The 18,021-nt window shown below is 39.9% G+C and overlaps 1 protein-coding gene across 2 annotated transcripts; it reads right to left on the bottom strand.

Annotated features, from left to right (window-relative positions):
• Positions 1-1,287: 1,287 nt before the first annotated feature.
• Positions 1,288-10,479, bottom strand: SRSF3 (serine and arginine rich splicing factor 3). Of its 2 annotated transcripts, none has more exons than XM_075263990.1 (7): positions 10,309-10,479; positions 7,526-7,578; positions 6,450-6,657; positions 5,885-6,019; positions 3,826-3,864; positions 3,102-3,188; positions 1,288-2,950 (listed from the first exon to the last, which is right to left on the bottom strand). In XM_075263990.1, exons 3-7 carry the CDS (start codon positions 6,653-6,655, stop codon positions 2,923-2,925), a joined length of 495 nt encoding a protein of 164 aa, XP_075120091.1. In that variant the 5' UTR covers positions 6,656-6,657; positions 7,526-7,578; positions 10,309-10,479; the 3' UTR covers positions 1,288-2,922. The 2 variants fall into 2 exon arrangements, 1 of the variants encoding a protein (XP_075120091.1); XR_012715046.1 differs by lacking the exon at positions 1,288-2,950 and adding an exon at positions 4,515-4,976.
• Positions 10,480-18,021: the final 7,542 nt, after the last annotated feature.

The raw sequence follows: 18,021 nt of genomic DNA, 5'->3' as shown, positions 1-18,021 counted from the left end.
AGGTCCACACAATCCATCTGAGAAAAAAGGCAGTGGAGTCATTAGGCCAAACCACTATTTTTCCATATCCCAACTCCTGGACCAACTCAGATTCCTTCATGTGGCTGACAGCCAGAGTCAGACACAAACTAATTTGCAAAAAAAAAAAAAAAAAGTCTACGTATGGACAGCCATACGTAGACTTTTTGGACAGTCTCTTCCAACGTCAGCCCCCATTTTCCTTCTTTATATATGTCCGATTTAAACCATTTCAGTACATTTTGATGGTTGCTCAAATCCACATTGCTTTCAATCGGAGGAAATCTTCTGTTGTTGTCTGGCATTATTCGGAGAGTCAACACAATTATGCACCATGAAAAAAAATATTTGATGTGTCTATTGCGGAAACTCGCCTGCTTTTTGATGAATTCTGGACACCCTGAATAAACAGGTCTCGCATATCAGGTCTACCATATTGCCTACCACTAATTGCTACATATGACTCCCAGTATTTCTTCTCTTTCAGGCTTAGGCCCCACGTTGCAGTAACCCAGCTTTGTTTGGGGAAAAAAAAAAGAAAAAAAAAAAAAACTAGCAGAACCCATTTAAAGCAATGGGAGGCTTTTTTTTTTTTTTCAGTGTGGAAAATTCCACACCAAATTCTTCACTATTTTCCTCCGTGTGAATGGATCCTTATACTTCTACCATCTGCTTAAAAATCTGCAAAAAAAAAAAAGCTGCATTTCCACAACATGTGGCCTTAGGTAGGATCACTTTACCACCCACCTACTCACATTATAGTACTAGAAGCCTGTTGACTTTAGGTTTTAGCTCCCATCTTACCTTTTCTCTCACTTTGTGTTTTACCACATCTAGATGTTTAATAGTCTACCAGTTTTTATATCATTTTAGACTTTTGACTGTTTTAGGTTTTGGCAATATTTCAGTAAACACCTTTGAAACAAAATTACACTATCTATAAATGCGAGAAAAAATAATTTTAAAGCAGGAGTTCCATTTCCAATTCGATTCTACAGCCCTGTGCACTCTTCCTCTTCAGTTACGACAACACTTTCCTTGTCCCCACATTTATAACAAAACTAGGTGGCCTCCAGGAATGGTGTTCCAGGAAGATGGCCAGTATGTATAATAGGTTCACAATAGCCACAGAAAATCTGGTCTGGTTAAGGGGGTGTTCCTCTCAAAGACCCTTTAAAAAGTTACAGCAGATTCAACACAATTTTTTAACTTTGGTCAAAAATCGGTCTGACAAAATGCTAAATGAAAGAGCCGGGATTTTTATTTTTATACCAAACTTTAATCCCAGAAAACATCAGTCAAGTCACACTGTTAAAAGATCTTGCACAAAAAGAAAAAAAAAAAAATAAAATTCAATGGTACATTGACAATGTTACACGGCAATTTCTGCTGCAAACTTCCAAGCTCAATGTGCAATAAAATCTTCCGGGAGAAAAAAAAAAAAAAAATGGCAGTTTTACTTCTGAAACATTAAGTGTGTAATATGATCTAAATATATCGAACACAGCTGAGCAATCTATCTGTAACTGGCATAGAATACAACATCGAGGAGCCAAGGGTTTGAGGGCCTTAAAGGGGTTATGCAGTGAACTATAAAGCATTCCCTGCACTAGGGAGCCTACTTGCTAATATATATGCATGTACCCCATCGCAGAGTGCAGCAGTGGGAAGTTTTGTGCCTCTCTTGCTCTCCTACTGCCTGGTCTACTCTTAGTACAAGGAGTAGAGCAGAGTTGGTAACGTAACATAGCTGGAATGCCAACAGAAGAGGTTTAGCACACAGACCTCACACCATGCTCTGCAAACTAATAATGGGGGTGATAGGGGACATGCATATATATCTTACCAAGTCAGCTTATCCAGTATATTTCCTGGCATAACTACTTTAAATGGAATATGTCACTAGAAAAACATATAAAGCTAGCCCTGCAGATTGATTCAGATGACTAACTTATCGGCACGGCTGGGTTCTGGTGACAGACTCCCTTCAAGGAAAGCAATTTTCTCTAGTAGTGCCATGGCAATGTGTACTACTCCAAATATTACCACCATACACAAACTGCTCAGTGTAAATTCCTGGATAGTTTAGAAGAAAGTAAATCTACGTCTCGCAGCAAGGCAACAAACACAAGAGTCTTGCATGCTCGATTATCCTTCAGCAACAAATGAAGAATTAACAAGTCATCTGGAACACAGAAACTGTTCTCAAAAGGGGCTTATTCTGACTTTTTTGCAATACTTCCAAGTAAATAGAAGTGAATGCAGTTACAATGTATAACTGGATGAATAATAACTTAAGTCTGACTTATTTTTATGATGCAGCCATAGCACAAGCTTAAATACTAAAGTTCACATAGATCAAGAGATTTTGGCAAAACAGGAGAGGACATAATTCTAAAAATCATCAGATTACCCCGCCCAATATAAGAATTATTTTTTTATTTAATGCCATATTATTACTCTGTGCAGCAACAAACATGCTTGAGTGATCAGAGCATGCATTGTCATGGTAAAGTCTGACACATATCCACACAGCAGACAGCCAAAGTAACACATGCAGTATATGTCAAGACAGAAAACACAAGGAGTTTGAGCAAAACCTGTTTACAGAGGTAAAGGTGTGGTACACAGTGCCATTGAATTTTACAATACCAAAAACAATAGTATCCTGTGATTGATCTTTTGGTCATGAATGAATTAAGAAAAATATTAAAGTTGACGGTTTTATTTGCCAGTTCACGTATACGAAACTATAACAGAACCACGTTTTTCTTCACTTGTTACAAGACACTATACAAGAACAACTAATAAAAAAAAAAAAAAAAAAAAAAGTTTAAAAAGCATGTTGAAAAGAAAGAAAACATCAGATTCAGTGTCATCTGTGCAGTGTTCAAGGCGTTCATATTATTTTCTTTCATTTGACCTGGATCGGCTGGAAAAAAAAAGAAAAAAATCATTTTACATACGAACACGTAAAGTAAAATTCTTAAAATTGGTAATATGCGTTTCCAACCTCACCATAGTTCAGATTAGAATGTGAATAATAAAAAAAACCAAACAAAACAATTAGAAACATAAAATACCTTCTTGATCTAGAAAAGGAGCGTGACGGCTTATGATTTCTATCTCTAGACAAAGATCTTTCCCTCCGGCGATCTCTAGAGAGGGACCTGAAAGCAAAGAAAGAAATATCCAGATTTAAGGCTAAGGTACAGTAGTTGCTGGGGAAAGGGGGGTGTTTGGTTGTCTGTCTGCCCCTTCCCTGAGCTTGAGGACTGAGCCCCCCCCCCCCTTGGAATTCAGCCTAGCTGAATATAGGGTATCTGCAGTGCTCCTATTAACCCCTTCCAGATGGAACAGGAGACCGGGCACTTTCAGACACAGGGATACCTAATGTGTATGTGTTTCACAGTCATTTTCTACTTTTATACGTACTCTAGGGAGGGGAGTGATTTCAAACTTTTATTTACTTAATTTTTTTATTATATTTTTTTGTAAATCTTTATTCCTTTAACTATTCTATGGGAGATTCTATAGATTACTATTGCGGCTGGTCATATACCCCCCCCCCCCCCCAAAAAAGAAAAAAGTATTTATTTATTTTGCTTGACTCGAGTATAAGCCGAGGGGGGCTCTTTCAGCACACAAACAGTGCTGAAAATTTGGCTTATATGGTAATATGCCACTAGCGATCTGCCCTTAACTTTGAGCCAGCCATTTCATCCAAGTACACTGCACAGATGCTAAATGCGAAATAAAAACATAGCGCAACAGAAGTGGAAGACCATAATACAAACAGAGCCTTACCTGCTACGGCTACGCGAAAAGCTCCTGCGTCTTGGTGATCTAACACAAAAGATAGAATAATAAAGAGTGTCAGCCTTTTCTACAGGCCAATAGTCAATTTTCCTAATATATACCTAATGATGGACCCAATTTTGCTACCAACTAGGAAGGGAAGAGTGATTGGAAATGGAATTTGAGACCTAGTAGGAAGTCATTTTTTCTACAGTGCCCCCTTTCTCAGCAGCCTGACAGCTTGGGACTGCTCACACTGAACACCACTTGTGAACCCAGACTGGCTTTGAAATCTAAACTCATGCAAACCAGGGGAATACAGCAAGAAATATACTGTGTGAAAGTATAAGTTTAAAGATGTCAATTAAAATCAACACAATTTTGTTTGATTTTAAAGAAAAATTGTTCTATAATTTGTTAGCTAAATTTCATGATGGGTTAGTATAAAGACCCCAGACAGATAAATGGAGGAGATGGCCCAGAACAGGCATACACCATACAGCTCCAAGGTGGCTCAGGATCACACAGATATCGCTATCACCCTTAAACATTTCAAAGACTTCAAGCAATGTCATTTCCCTTTAGAGTTTATGCACTGCCAGCCTTATATCGATAAGAGAAAGTTACCTTATAACAAAAGCTTCTTATAGGCTCAACTAAACTAGCAGAAAACTCTGTATAAGCAGGAAAAAACTTACTAGTTTTTGGGGATTCAACAAGCTAGAAATGGTGAGGATGCCGAACAGGTGGCCAAGTAGAATTTGTTGAAAAGGTTTTGCCAGGTGTTGCGTTGAATTTAGATGATTTGCGAAGGGGGATGTTGTGGTTTTTCCTGCTTTTTTGGTTAGCCGTAGGCTGACGCTGCAGTTGTTGTGAAGACATTTTGTGAAAGTTAACAGCCGTGCAGACTGGCCGGGTATGTGTGGGCGCTGCAGGTGGGCTGCTGCTGAGTTTTGGTTAAGGTTGGAGAGGAGGAAGGCTGAGTGGACAGCATGCTCGGAAACCAAAGGGCGGTGCAACCTGATGACCGGCCATGACTGGGTCATGTGATACAACACCAGCAAAGCTGAATGGGGCGCGCTGGTCACATGATGCTGAAAGGGCTAGTTGACTGGCTAATGTAGACCCAAAGGGTGGTGAGAAGAGACATGATGGTGACTCTGCAACGGGTTTCATTTTAATTAGATGGACCAAAGGCACAAAACAGAAATAATAATAGAAAAAAACAAAACAAAAAAAAAACAAACAAAACAAGCCATCAGTATAACCATCTATATTCTAACAATTCACCAATGGGACTGCAAAGAGTGTCACTGAGTGTCAGGGCACTCCACTCAGTGACTCTCAATATCTTACAGTTCAGTGGAATAAGACTATGTACTAAGTTTGATGAACCATTAATGTGCCTGACAACTTAGAAAATTATTCACACCAATAATCTTCTAAAAACAAAACCATCATATGAAGACGTTGTCACTACTTGTGTTTGTGTGGTATGAAAAAAAAATGGATGTGCATGCAGCTTTCTACATGGTCAAAAAAAATAAATAAAAAATTTCAACATCTTTATGGATCATTCTGTGTGCAAAACCCATATACATAATGTACCCTTCCTCACTGTATAAGTAAATGGCAGGAAAATGCCGCAGAACACCCTCATTGTATGCCAACAGAAAAACAAGCATTATTTATAAAAATATTCTAATTATTCCAGCAGCAATAAGAAATATTTCAGACACAAGGGATATTCCTGGCTATAGCATGTGCCTTTAAACTAACCTTTTCCTTTATCTAACATAAAGCTTTGCTGATTTTAAAGAGCCTTCTATTACTACTTGCATTTTGACAAAAAAAAGAAAAAGAAAAAAGCTAAATTTATCTGAAAACAAAGGAACATTTCAGTTCTGATAAACATGCATAAAGCAGAAGTAACTAAGCAATAGTAAAAATGTTTGTGCCACTCTTACACATATGCAAAACAAATATTCTACACACCAGTATTGTAAATGAAATGGTAAGACAGTCAACACTAAAACTCAGATCATACAAGCAAGAAATGTTACCATACCTGCGCCTCGGAGGAGGGCTCCTCCTACGGTAATCATCTCTTGGTCGTCTATTCCAAGAGGGCGGAGGGCCACGATTTCTGCTCCTCTTCTCACCACTTGACAACTCAACTCGAACACGGCAGCCACAAAGAGTTCTACAACATGAAACAGCATTAGAATTTAAAAAACAAAAACACCACCAAAAACTAGCACTAAGTGTATGCAAAATGGCTTAATAGGATTGTCTAGGATTTCTTATGGCCCAAGTCATAGATATCTGATTGGTGAGGGACTGCAGTAATGAAGCCTAGGTACATGTACAGGGCATGAAGCCACAGCTTACAGTTCAGTGCACTGTAGTATTGTACTGGAAACAAACCCTCTTAACTGATTTTGCACAGGGACCAGCTGTTGGCGCAAAGATAGATCATAAGTGAAAAAAGAAAAAAAAAATGCTAGAAAACCCCTTTAAATGTATAATTTTATGCATCTTTCTAAGGGTTCGTAAGAGAAAGGAATAATAAAAAAAAAAAGTTCACTAAAAAGATCACTAGTTTCTATAGATGAAGCTTTCAGTACACTTACCTTCCATCTAATTCTCTCACAGAATCTGCAGCATCTCTGGGATCTTCAAACTCAACAAATGCGAAGCCAGGGGGGTTCCTGGCCACCCACACACTACGCAGAGGTCCATAGTAGCCAAAAGCGCGCTCCAATTCTGTCTTGTTACCATTATTGCCAAGATTTCCAACATAGACTTTGCAGTCCAGGGGACAAGAGTCACGATGCATTGCTGCAGAAAAGACACAATGTTAACACATTAAAGCAGTCTTTGCTACATATAAGGGGCCTTTACAAAGGGGATATCATCCAACCATTTATTCCTGATTATTTCCCAGCGTTAGTGTGGCCAAACGGTGAGCCAAGAAACAGTTAAACCCTTGTTTGCCATTGATCAAATCTTTTCTATGGTCCTAGAAATCATTTATTGGCATCTTCTCATGTATACAGGGGATGTACTGTCATAGGGGTTGATCCTGCTAACTCCCTCCCCTTCCCCTGTGAACAGCAAACATACCAGGAGAAGGCAGATGCATTATGACAAGTGTAGTTTCTTCACTGCATGTAAATAACAGGAAAATAAAACCAAGAAAAGGCTGCATAAGGAAACACTGTGTATTTAGCACGGCTGTGGATAGATTTGCCGATAATTTTTGGAAGCTGGATAACCCCTTTAAGAATATAAAAGAGGAGGGCAGTTTCCCCACTCATGGCACTGGAAAGTAAAAATGAAAGAAACAGTAAAACTAATAGTAAGTAAGCGGCCATTTTCTTGTGGCCTGTGGGCATGCGCAGTCGGCCTAGAAGTTTGACCCCAAGCGCCGGAAAGATGACGCGTGAAGAGGATGTTCATAAAGAAGATGGAGGCGTCGTTGGAGAGTTCTCTCGCAGCATTGGGGACGCCCCCAGTGCTGTAAGAGAACTCATCTGCATACCATTGGGAACCGGGATTTCTACTGAACGGTGGTGCGGAGAAGACATCTAAAGGTAGGAGAAGAATAGCCTTTCTTAAGGCTTCTCCTACATGTTAATCACAAAAAAAATTGTGATTTAATGATAGGATTCCTTTAAAGCACAATAACAAGGATAACACGACATACCTTTAATTTATAGAAGGACTAGACAAATCTCAGGAAACTTGGTGCTAATATACCTATAAGAAAAAAATAAAATAAAAAAAACTTTAGTCACCGGGATTTCATGTTTGGAGGTGCACCCATTTTCACAGATCCCACCAGACTGTACAGAGCCTGAATCACACGAGGTACCACATACTTGGTACACAATGTGATACTCATAACTACAATTAAAAACCACACGCAGCCCAAGAAATTAAAGTACTGGAAGCGCAGCAACAGGATTAAGATGCATTTACATATGCAGGTTTTTGCACGTACTTTCTGAAGCCAAAACTAGGTGCGGCTCATAATGGGAGGGAAGGGATAAATGACCAATGTCACACCTCGTCTTTTAATTAACTTCTGGTTTTCGCTCTCAAAACTGTATGTAAAAACATGAGTGTACAGTTTATGCGGAACTGCGAGATTTTGCTCCACCGCCTCTTCTCAGGTCACTGATATCAGGCTCATTGATTACATTGCCAAGCTGGATCAATCCCATTCAAGTGAATGAGGCTCGGGACGTGATGTGTGAAAATGATTAAAATGGACATTTAAAAAAAAAAAAACAAAACCAAAAAAAAACTGTTAAATCAGTTTTTATATCCATTTTATTCTACGTTGGCATGCATGAGGTGTTATAAGCCCTAGACAAGTACCCAGACATAGCCCTATATCAGACCACTACTTCCCAATCCCAAAATTTGCAAGTCAGTGCATGTGCTTAGCAGTAGTAAGTGCTGTTTGTTGCTATCCTGTAATTCACTGTGTAAATCTGTGGCAGGCCTCAGCTCTTATACAGTGATTCTCCCATAGACTGCAATACACCTGCATTATAGCCTATGGGACAAGCAATCTAATGTGGAGGGCCTAAAGAAAAGTTTTTTTTAACATTTTTTTTTAAAAAAAAAAAAAAAAAAAAAAAAAAATCAGCAACACTTTCCCTAGATCACAAACAAAAAGATAAGTTCGCCATCAAATTCTAGAAAAATAAAAATTTCTATGGCGGTGAAAAAAGAGGAAAAATAGCTGGATTGTTGTTTTGCCTCCCAAAAAATGTTTAATATAAAGTGATCAAAACGTCAGACATTCCCCAAAACGGAATAAAACAAAAACTACATCCTTTGCCGCAAAAAAACACCTTATGCTAGATTCATACTATTGTTTGAATTTCCATCGGAGACTCTGTCCCAGATTCTTGCAAGGAGGACTTTTCCCTCCGCAGGTTTCAGTATAAAACTGGACAGACTCCATTATAGTCTATGAGGTCAGCGGATTTCTGCATGTAACCGCTTTTTAAGCAAATGGAGGTCTACTTCTTTTGTTGTTTTTTTTTAAATGTAGATTAAAAGGGATTAATAGGGATCACATTGTACATTTTTTAAATCTATCAATGTCTTTGTAGAATGGGAGGAAATCCACGCAAACACGGAGAGAACATACAAACTCCTTGCAGATGTTGTTCTTGGCAGGATTCAAACCCAGGACTCCAGTGCTGCAATGCTAACCACTGAGACACCGTGTCGCCCCGGGGTCTGCGTCTTTTGGGTGAGAGAAAAGTTAGCGCCCGTGAGAGTTTTGTACCTCTCCGCGGCAAAACTGTTTTTTTTTTTTTTTCAAAATGGACACAACGTCAGACATGCAGGACTTCGTGTCCGGTTAAAAAAATAACTGTTTCGCCATGGACAGGCACAAAACACTCACTTTTCAAACCCATTCACTTGAATGGGTTTGAAAACTGACTGACGGGTTTCCGTCCCCTGTCCAGTTTCTAGGGGCAGAAGACAGAAACCCAGCAGGATCGCTTAAAGCGTGCACAGGTACAGATGTGAACCCGCCCTAACACGTCAGGTGGCCCTGTCAAACCAAAATGGCCGAACCACCCTTTATCCAAAAAATTGGATAAAAAGGGATCAAAACGTCAGACAATCCCCATACTGGTGTAAGTGAAACTGTAATCTCATCCAATCCATCCAATAAACAGAGCAATACGTGGAAATATAAAATGTTATGGGTCAGAAAATGCAACTCAAAGAATTTTTTTTCTATTCTCAAAGGTTACATTTTTAAAGAAGTATTAAAGCATAACAAAAAACAAATGTAATATTATTGTGACTGTACAAAGTCACAGTATACATATCAAAATATACGTATAAAAATCAAAAATCCTTCCAGCTTCCTGGTACACTGTAGAATATTACATGGTATTACCATCATTATTATTAGAACCATTAATTGATATAGCAAAACATAAGACCTCATACCGCCCCCTGTAGGGGAGAAAGGTTAAGGATTTTGAGAGGTGAGGGGGGGGGGGGGGCAGGAAGGAAGAAAGAGAGAGCGAAAAAAAAAAAAAAAGGAGCGCTCATTCCTTGCAACAGAAAGGGTTAACAGATGGGGGGGGGGGGCTGAGCCCCATCAGAGTACAGAAGTGGCGGCCATGGATCAGGACTGGCCCCTAGCAATTGTAAGCCATCTACAGACAAGCTATGGAGTGAGGAAAGCTACACCCCCCTCTCCATTATAGAGATACACATATATAGGCCAAAAGAGAGAACGATGATTACTACAATATGAGAAATCCGTCAAAGAAGTTCCCGGGAAGCAGCGACAGTTCATCCTACAAAAGCCGCGCAATACTGCACAGAGGAAACATCGTATGTAACATACATGACCGCATGTCCAGAATTCACACACATATCACTTCCTGGAAAAACCCGCCACGTAAAATACATAGAAACCGCAGGCCACGCTGCGCGACTTACCTCAGTGTAGTTCTCTTTCACTAACCGGTCGGATATTGTTCACATTTAAGACCAGATGATGTAATAAGAGAGCCGATAACGCAGCGGAGCGGGGCGAGGACAGGCCGCGAGGGAGCCGCGTTCACACGGATAACCTGCTCTTTGTCTACAATGGAGATCCTCCTGGCAGGGATGACGTCACCGGAAGGGGCGGGCCCTGGCGGAGGAAAGGAGGGGCCTTACGGGCTGTAGTGTGGCGCGCATTTCTGAGGGGATGGCGTAGTTGTAGCGGGCAGTAGGGATGGGAAAATGGAGGAAAAAGCGTGATTTCCCCCCCCACTATGAACGTGAACTTTATGTTGGGACACTAAAGGAATGGGGCGGGATGTCGTAGGCTGAAGTGAAAAGTGTAATGGTTACCTGGGACTGTATAGTGGAGGAGGCTGAAGGGAAAAGTGTAATGGTTACCTGGGACTGTATGGTGGAGGAGGCTGAAGGGAAAAGTGTAATGGTTACCTGGGACTGTATGGTGGAGGAGGCTGAAGGGAAAGGTGTGATGGTTACCTGGGACTGATGGAGGAGGCTGAAGGGAAAGGTGTGAGGGTTACCTGGGACTGTATGGTGGAGGAGGCTGAAGGGAAAAGTGTAATGGTTACCTGGGACTGTATGGTGGAGGAGGCTGAAGGGAAAAGTGTGATGGTTACCTGGGACTGTATGGTGGAGGAGGCTGAAGGGAAAAGTGTAATGGTTACCTGGGACTGTATGGTGGAGGAGGCTGAAGGTTAAGGTGTGATGGTTACCTGGGACTGATGGAGGAGGCTGAAGGGAAAGGTGTGAGGGTTACATGGGGCTTAGAAGGATGTGAATGATGGAGGAGCTAAAGGAAGACATTATAGTCTCACATGAAAACAATGTTGGACTTGGCTGAAAGTAGATTAATGTTTAATTTAACTTGGGACTGCATGTATATGGAGCAGCGAAAGGGAGCAAGACTAATGTTTACATGGGGTTGTTGCTAAAGGGAGATGTTTGGATTTTCTAACCCTAGGTGCACACTAGCACCAGCCATATGCTATAAGGGCCCCTTCACATGGCGTAAGCGTGCCGCTCATTTAGACACGTATACACATGTCCAAGCGCAGCGCTTCAAAACAGAGCCCATTGATTTCAATGGGAAGCGTGCGTATATCGGCATATACGTGCGGTTCCCATTGAAATCAAAGGGCTCTGTTTTGAAGCGCCACGCTCGGACATGTGTATACGTGTCTAAATGAGCGTTGCGCTTACGCCGTGTAAAGGAGCCCTAACAGTGGTTATATGTGGACATCGATGGGTCCCATTGACTATAGTGGGCTCCTCTGTTTTGAAACAAAGCGATGGGGGGAAAATAAGTCTTCTATTCAGGATTTTTTTTCTTTTCCTGCTGAGTTTTGGTGGTTTGTGCGATTCAAATGGACCCAGCCTTATTGGTGAGGGTAGAAGGGAGTGATTCTGGGTATGGAAAGGGCACTGGCTCTGTCAAATATATATATATAATGAAAAAAAAAAAAGATACTTCACATATATATGGCCCCAATACAGTTAACAGTATCCCGGGAAAAGCTCAGGCCAGAAATAATTTCTCAGGACAATAATCATAAAATACGAATAATAATAATAATACATTTTATTTATATAGTGCCAACATATTCCGCAGCACTGTACAATTTATAGGGTTCAGATACAGACATACATAACAAAGAACGTCATTTCACACAATGGGACTGAGGGCCCTGCTCAAAAGAGCTTACAATCTATGAGGTAGAGGGGGTGACACAAGAGGTAGCAGGGGCGGCATTGCTTATACAGTGTTCAGACAATTTTGTGCATTAGGAATTGTGATAGGCTTGTCTGAAAAGATGCGTCTTTAGTTTGCGTTTGAAACTGTAGAAGTTGGGAGTTAATCTTATTGTCCGGGGTAGAGCATTCCAGAGAAGTGGTGCAGCTCGGGAGAAGTCTTGTATACGAGCGTGGGAGGTTCTGATAATAGAGGATGTAAGTGTTAGATCATTGAGTGAGCGGAGAACACGGGTTGGGCGGTAGACAGAGATGAGGGAAGAAATGTAGGGAGGTGCGGCATTATGGAGAGCCTTGTGGATGAGAGTAATAACTTTATATTTTATTCTATAATGAATAGGCAGCCAATGTAGCGACTGGCACAGACCAGAGGCATCGCTGTAGCGTCTAGCCTGATAGATGAGCCTGGCCGCTGCATTCAGAATAGATTGTAGAGGAGAGAGTTTAGTGAGGGGAAGACCGATTAGTAAGGAATTACAGTAGTCAAGGCGAGAATGAATCAGAGAGACAATAAGTGTCTTTAGTGTATCTCTGGTAAGGAAAGGGCGTATTCTGGAGATGTTTTTGAGGTGGAGGTGACATGAACGTGCGAGTGATTCAATATGAGGGGTGAAGGAAAGGTCTGCGTCAAATATGACCCCGAGGCAGCGGGCCTGCTGCTTAGGAGTTATAGTAAGGCCTGAGACTGCAATGGATATATCAGGGACAGATCTGTTAGATGGTGGAAACAGTAGTAGTTCAGTCTTAGAGAGATTTAGTTTCAGATAGAGCGAGGACATGATATTAGAGACAGCAGAAAGACAGTCACTGGTGTTCTGTATGAGTGCAGGGGTGATGTCACGGGAAGATGTGTATAATTGGGTGTCATCAGCATAAAGATGGTACCTGAAGCCAAATCTGGCGATGGTTTGTCCAATGGGGGCTGTGTAGAGAGAAAAGAGCAGGGGGCCGAGGACCAATACATTTTATTATGTACAAAAATCCATCAAAGCAGTAAACGACAGTCAAGTACAGCAGGGCAGATTTAATAGCCAAACACAATTGCAACAAGAAAAATCCAAAGAGCGCACTAAAATAGAGCGTTCAGGAAATACCTCTGTATATGAACACATGAAGAGTGTGCACTGGTAATACATATACATAGAAAATATGTCTATGCAGAGATCGTAAATAGAAAGCACCACACTATATGTGAAATGTATAGGAATGTAATGCAGTGGTAATTAGGTACTACAATAATCTAACATTTTAGAACAGGGAAAAATAGTAGACTTCTGATTGCAGCCTCTATATATGTCATATGCGAGGCAGCATTACCATTGCCAAAGTGACTTCTAGTATGGTCATAGCATCACAATAGATATTTACCTGAAGCCATTTCCTGAAGTAGTAATAGGCGCTCTAAGGTCACAGAGAAGACATGTAAGGACCCACCCCAAATAGCCAAATCATTGGGCATATGTTATTGCGTCTATTGGGATAAAGGATACTTCTTAATAAAGCTTGTTCTGTTACTCTATACATATTCACACAAAAGGTAACTACACATGTATTTCACAGAAACTTTTTATTTTTAGCTGAACACAAAGTATTGGTTTCAACTAAAACATGTTTCAAAAAAGTTGAAATTTTTTTTTTCCCTTTCCAGTAAGAAAAATTCTTCACAATTTCTTAGGCTTGGTTTATACCTCACCTTTTTCCTGCATGCAGTTCTTCAGAGTAAATCAGGCTCTGAAACAGAATAATTTCAGCTGGATCTCATCACTGGCTATGTACTTATATGGATACTATGCCATCAGTAATATAATACAGCTAAAATGAATGGGTTTTACTTACTAAGGGCTCGTTCACATCTGCGCCCGGTCTCTGTTCATACAGGTTTAATTTTCCTGCACAAAACAGGGCAGGAGACGGAAAGCTGCAGGACTCTTTCAAACCCATTCATTTTCTACTTTTGTATGTATTCTAGGGAAAGGAGTGATTTAGAACTTTTTTTTTTTTTTAATCTTTTGTTTCTCTTCGCACTATTTTATGGAAGATTCTACATTAATATTGTGGCTGGTCATAGACCCCCCCTCCTAAAAAAAAATACTATATATATATATATATATATATATATATATATATATATATATATATAATTTTTTTTTGCTGATTTGAGTATAAGCCAAGGGGGGCTTTTTCAGCACTAAAATTCGGCTTATACTCGAGTATATACGGTACCTTTTTCCTGCCATTAAATTAGAACTCACTTGATACCCCATCAGCTGTGTGTGTGAGACTTCTCCAGGCCTTATCTTTGACCTTTAACTTTGCAATTCTGCAACATACTCAACAAAGGAACTCTTGATGTCCCTAACACTAATAATAATATATAGCGCCAACATATTCTGCAGCGCTGTACATTTGGTAGGGTTCAAATACAGACAGAAAGATACATTACAAAGAAAGTCATTTCACACAATGGGACTGAGGGCCCTGCTCGCAAGAGCTTACAATCTATGAGGTAGAGGGGGTGACACACGAGGTAGCAGGGGCGGCATTGCTTGTAAACATATTAGTACGTAATGGTTAGAAAATAAAAATATGTGGCTGTTTACGTGAAAAGGGCCCAGATCGTCGATACTAATTATAGAGAAAATAGTCCAAAACATATTTGGGTAAAAAAATCACAATTTTGTTTTATGCAAAAATTTTATTTAAAAATATGTCAATTGTGCTTTCAATAAAAATTTTTTGGCTGTTTCGGACAATGTTACACCATAACCGTTACAATGATACCAAGAACTCCATATCGACAATGTGGGCCCTTTTCACATAAACAGCCACATATGTTCTCATCAGTTCAATATCTGAAAACAAGCAAATCTTGTATGCCAAGATTTACTTTAAAGAGATTTTCTCATTAGAATCCCATATTTTACTAATAACACGCAGGAATAGCCTGAAGAAAGGCTATTCTTCTACCTTTACAAGTCTTCTCTGTGCTGCTGTTCTGGTGATATTCCTGTTTTTCTGTGTATGCAAATGAGTCAACTGTGCATGTCTTGTCGGTCATTTTTCTGTGGCCACTACACGATTGAAGGCAGTCATCAGAAGAAGATGCAGGAGGACATGTGCGGCTGCAGAAGAAGAAGGGTGTTGCTGTTTTCAAACCTGAAGCAAACAGGCATGTACGATAAGATGGAACACATCAATGATCAAAAGATGCCATGTATCGCACGGTGTGACAATGTCATAGGAGTGCCCATGGTTCTCCCACTCTAGCAGGCATGTGCAAGTGGTCTAGAGCAGAAAATGACAGATCAACTACAAAATGTATTACATGTGTGTGCCTCTCTGATCACATGAGACTGATTCCAATCCAAATCCAAATATAATATAAAATAAACCAAAAAACACACAAAATGTGGGCACTCAAAAGTATCATGCACGTACACATATCTGACAGATTGACTATAGTGCACAGATAATGGAACATAAGCCATTAATAGGCAACATCCCATAACAAAAGCACGTTAAAAATAACATCCATTATATAAATATCAATATATAATAACAAGTCCACAATGAATAATTCACATATCTCAAGAGATGAATAAAAATTGTATAATTAAATAGCATAAGTGTAATCACACAATACATGTAAAGTGCTAATAAAAGAATATAATCTCATACCAAAATAAGTAGAACAAAAAACAAATAATGAGTCATTGGTAATATCAAATACAGACAAAACGTCTGTACAAATTATAAAAAGCCAGTCCAAATGTCGATGGGTAGTATCTTGAGGATGATACAGTATATTAGATTGATCCACTTATATTCATCAGTATATGTATTTTTTGGACTATAAGACGCACCGGACCATAAGACGCAAGGTTTTAGAGGAGGAAAATAGTAAAAAAAAATTTTTGAAGCAAAAAATTTGTAAAATATTTAATAACATAAATATTTCACCAATGTAAACAGAACTCAACAGCAGCATTAACAAGCATTATTAGGGACTTTAAGCTTTAAGTATGGAAACTCCTCTAATCATCAGGGAACCCCAAGAATTCTTCGTCACTACTGTCCACATTTATGAAGCTCAGTTCCTCAGGATCACTAGTATCGCTGTCTTCACTAGTATCGCTGTGTTCATAGAGGATGTCATCTTCTGAGCCATCTAATGCATTACTGATGCCACATTTTTTGAAGGACTTCACAACGGTTTCATCCTTAACTGACTCCCATGAGGTTTTCACCCACTCACAAACTTGGGTGATAGTGGGCCTCTTCATTCGTCCAGTTGGTGTTAGATCATGATTTCCAGCAGCCATCCATTTGTTCCACTCTTCTCCCATGAAAACTTTAAATGGTTTGTTGATGGAAACGTCCAAAGGTTGCAACTGGCTGGTAAGTCCCCCAGGAATTACAGCTAGATGGGTTTTCTCCTCTTTGAATCTCTTTTTTTGTGGCTTCAGTGATGTGTGCCCGAAACTGGTCAAGCACTAATAGTGCAGATTTTCTCATAAGTCCTCCAAGACGTTTGGACCACACTTTTTCAATCCATATTTTCATGCCATTTTCGTCCACCCTTTGTCGTGAACATCAACTACAACTCCTCTTGGGATTGCCTCTTTTGGCATGTTTTTTCGCTTAAAAATTAGCATTGGTGGTAGTTTGGTGCCATCTGCACAGCAGGACAACACAACTGTGTAATGTGTCTTCTCATGCTCTGAGGTTTTAACAGTTATGGTTTTGGCATCTTTCACATCAATCAGTCTTGTTTGAAGGAACATCAGAAGTTAACGGGACCTTATCCATGTTCCCAATCTGGCTTATCTCAAATTTATTTTTCTTCCTCGCATCTAGTACAAACTTATGAAATGAAACAACCTTGATTCATATTCTACGGGCATTTTTTGTGAAATCCTTATTTTAGTACGCATAGCAAGGCCACTTCTCTTCATAAATCTGTAACACCATGATGGTGATCCAGTGAAGTCTACAATGCCTTTTTCTGCAGCAAGACGTTTGGCTTCATATATGATCATTTTTGTAGATACTGAAAAGCCATTGCTCCTGTGGCATGTGATCCACTTTCATATTCACTTCTAACTGTGGCCATTTTGCAGCATGCCCACGTAAACGTTTCATTTTGTCCGTTTTTTGCAGCTCATCTTCCTGTTTCCTCCATTCCCGTATCAGTGACACTGTACCTAACATAACATCCACCTTGTTTCCTTTTTTTCAGTAAGGGAATTTAATATTGCCCCCGCTGGAGCCTAACTGAACACGGTCAATGCCTCTAACCTTCAATACTCCTGAATTGCATGAATGATGCTTGCTAAATTGGCTTGGGATAGGTTCAAGGCTATTAAGAAATTTAGGGTAGTTGCTGCTGGAAACAATATTACTCCATTCTACTCCATACTGACTAGACTACAACATTTGTTCAGCCCTATGCATTTTATTTTTTACACATTAAGAGTTGTGACGTTGTGGAATATTAGCAGTGATTACTGCTGTTGTCAAAATGTAAAAGAATGTGACAGTGTTTGGATGGCATAGCATGACCGCTCTGATATTGGCAGTAATTCAACTGCACTCCAACTCACTCTCATATAGGGCTATAATCCACCCCTAGATGATGTCATAACCAATCATTAAAGGGGTTGTCTGGGATAATTAGAAATCCATACCCTAATCTAAACAGCCTCCCCCTCCTACTTTCTAAATAACATTGGTAATTAAAAAAAATAAAAATGTATATTTACCCATATCCCTGGGGCGGTCATGTGACTTCCCCAGGGACATTTTCTGATTATCCAGTGACGATCCGTTTCCCATTTCTGGAAATGGATCGTCACTTCTATTTCCCCCTCCCCTCATCCACTCCACTCATACTTACCA

Source organism: Leptodactylus fuscus, chromosome 2 (assembly GCF_031893055.1).
Source record: "Leptodactylus fuscus isolate aLepFus1 chromosome 2, aLepFus1.hap2, whole genome shotgun sequence".
NCBI lineage: Eukaryota > Metazoa > Chordata > Amphibia > Anura > Leptodactylidae > Leptodactylus > Leptodactylus fuscus.
This window is presented reverse-complemented; position numbering and strand designations above follow the sequence as displayed.

What these genes read in the sequence shown, in the direction of transcription:
- SRSF3 (XM_075263990.1), bottom strand. Translation starts at nt 6,655, where the DNA reads ATGCATCGTGACTCTTGTCCCCTGGACTGCAAAGTCTATGTTGGAAAT. An exon ending in TTTTCGCGTAGCCGTAGCAG is followed by an intron (nt 3,189 to 3,825) that starts GTAAGGCTCTGT and finishes CTTTGCTTTCAG; the next exon opens with GTCCCTCTCTAGAGATCGCC. An exon ending in TCCTTTTCTAGATCAAGAAG is followed by an intron (nt 2,951 to 3,101) that starts GTATTTTATGTT and finishes TTTTTTTTCCAG; the next exon opens with CCGATCCAGGTCAAATGAAA.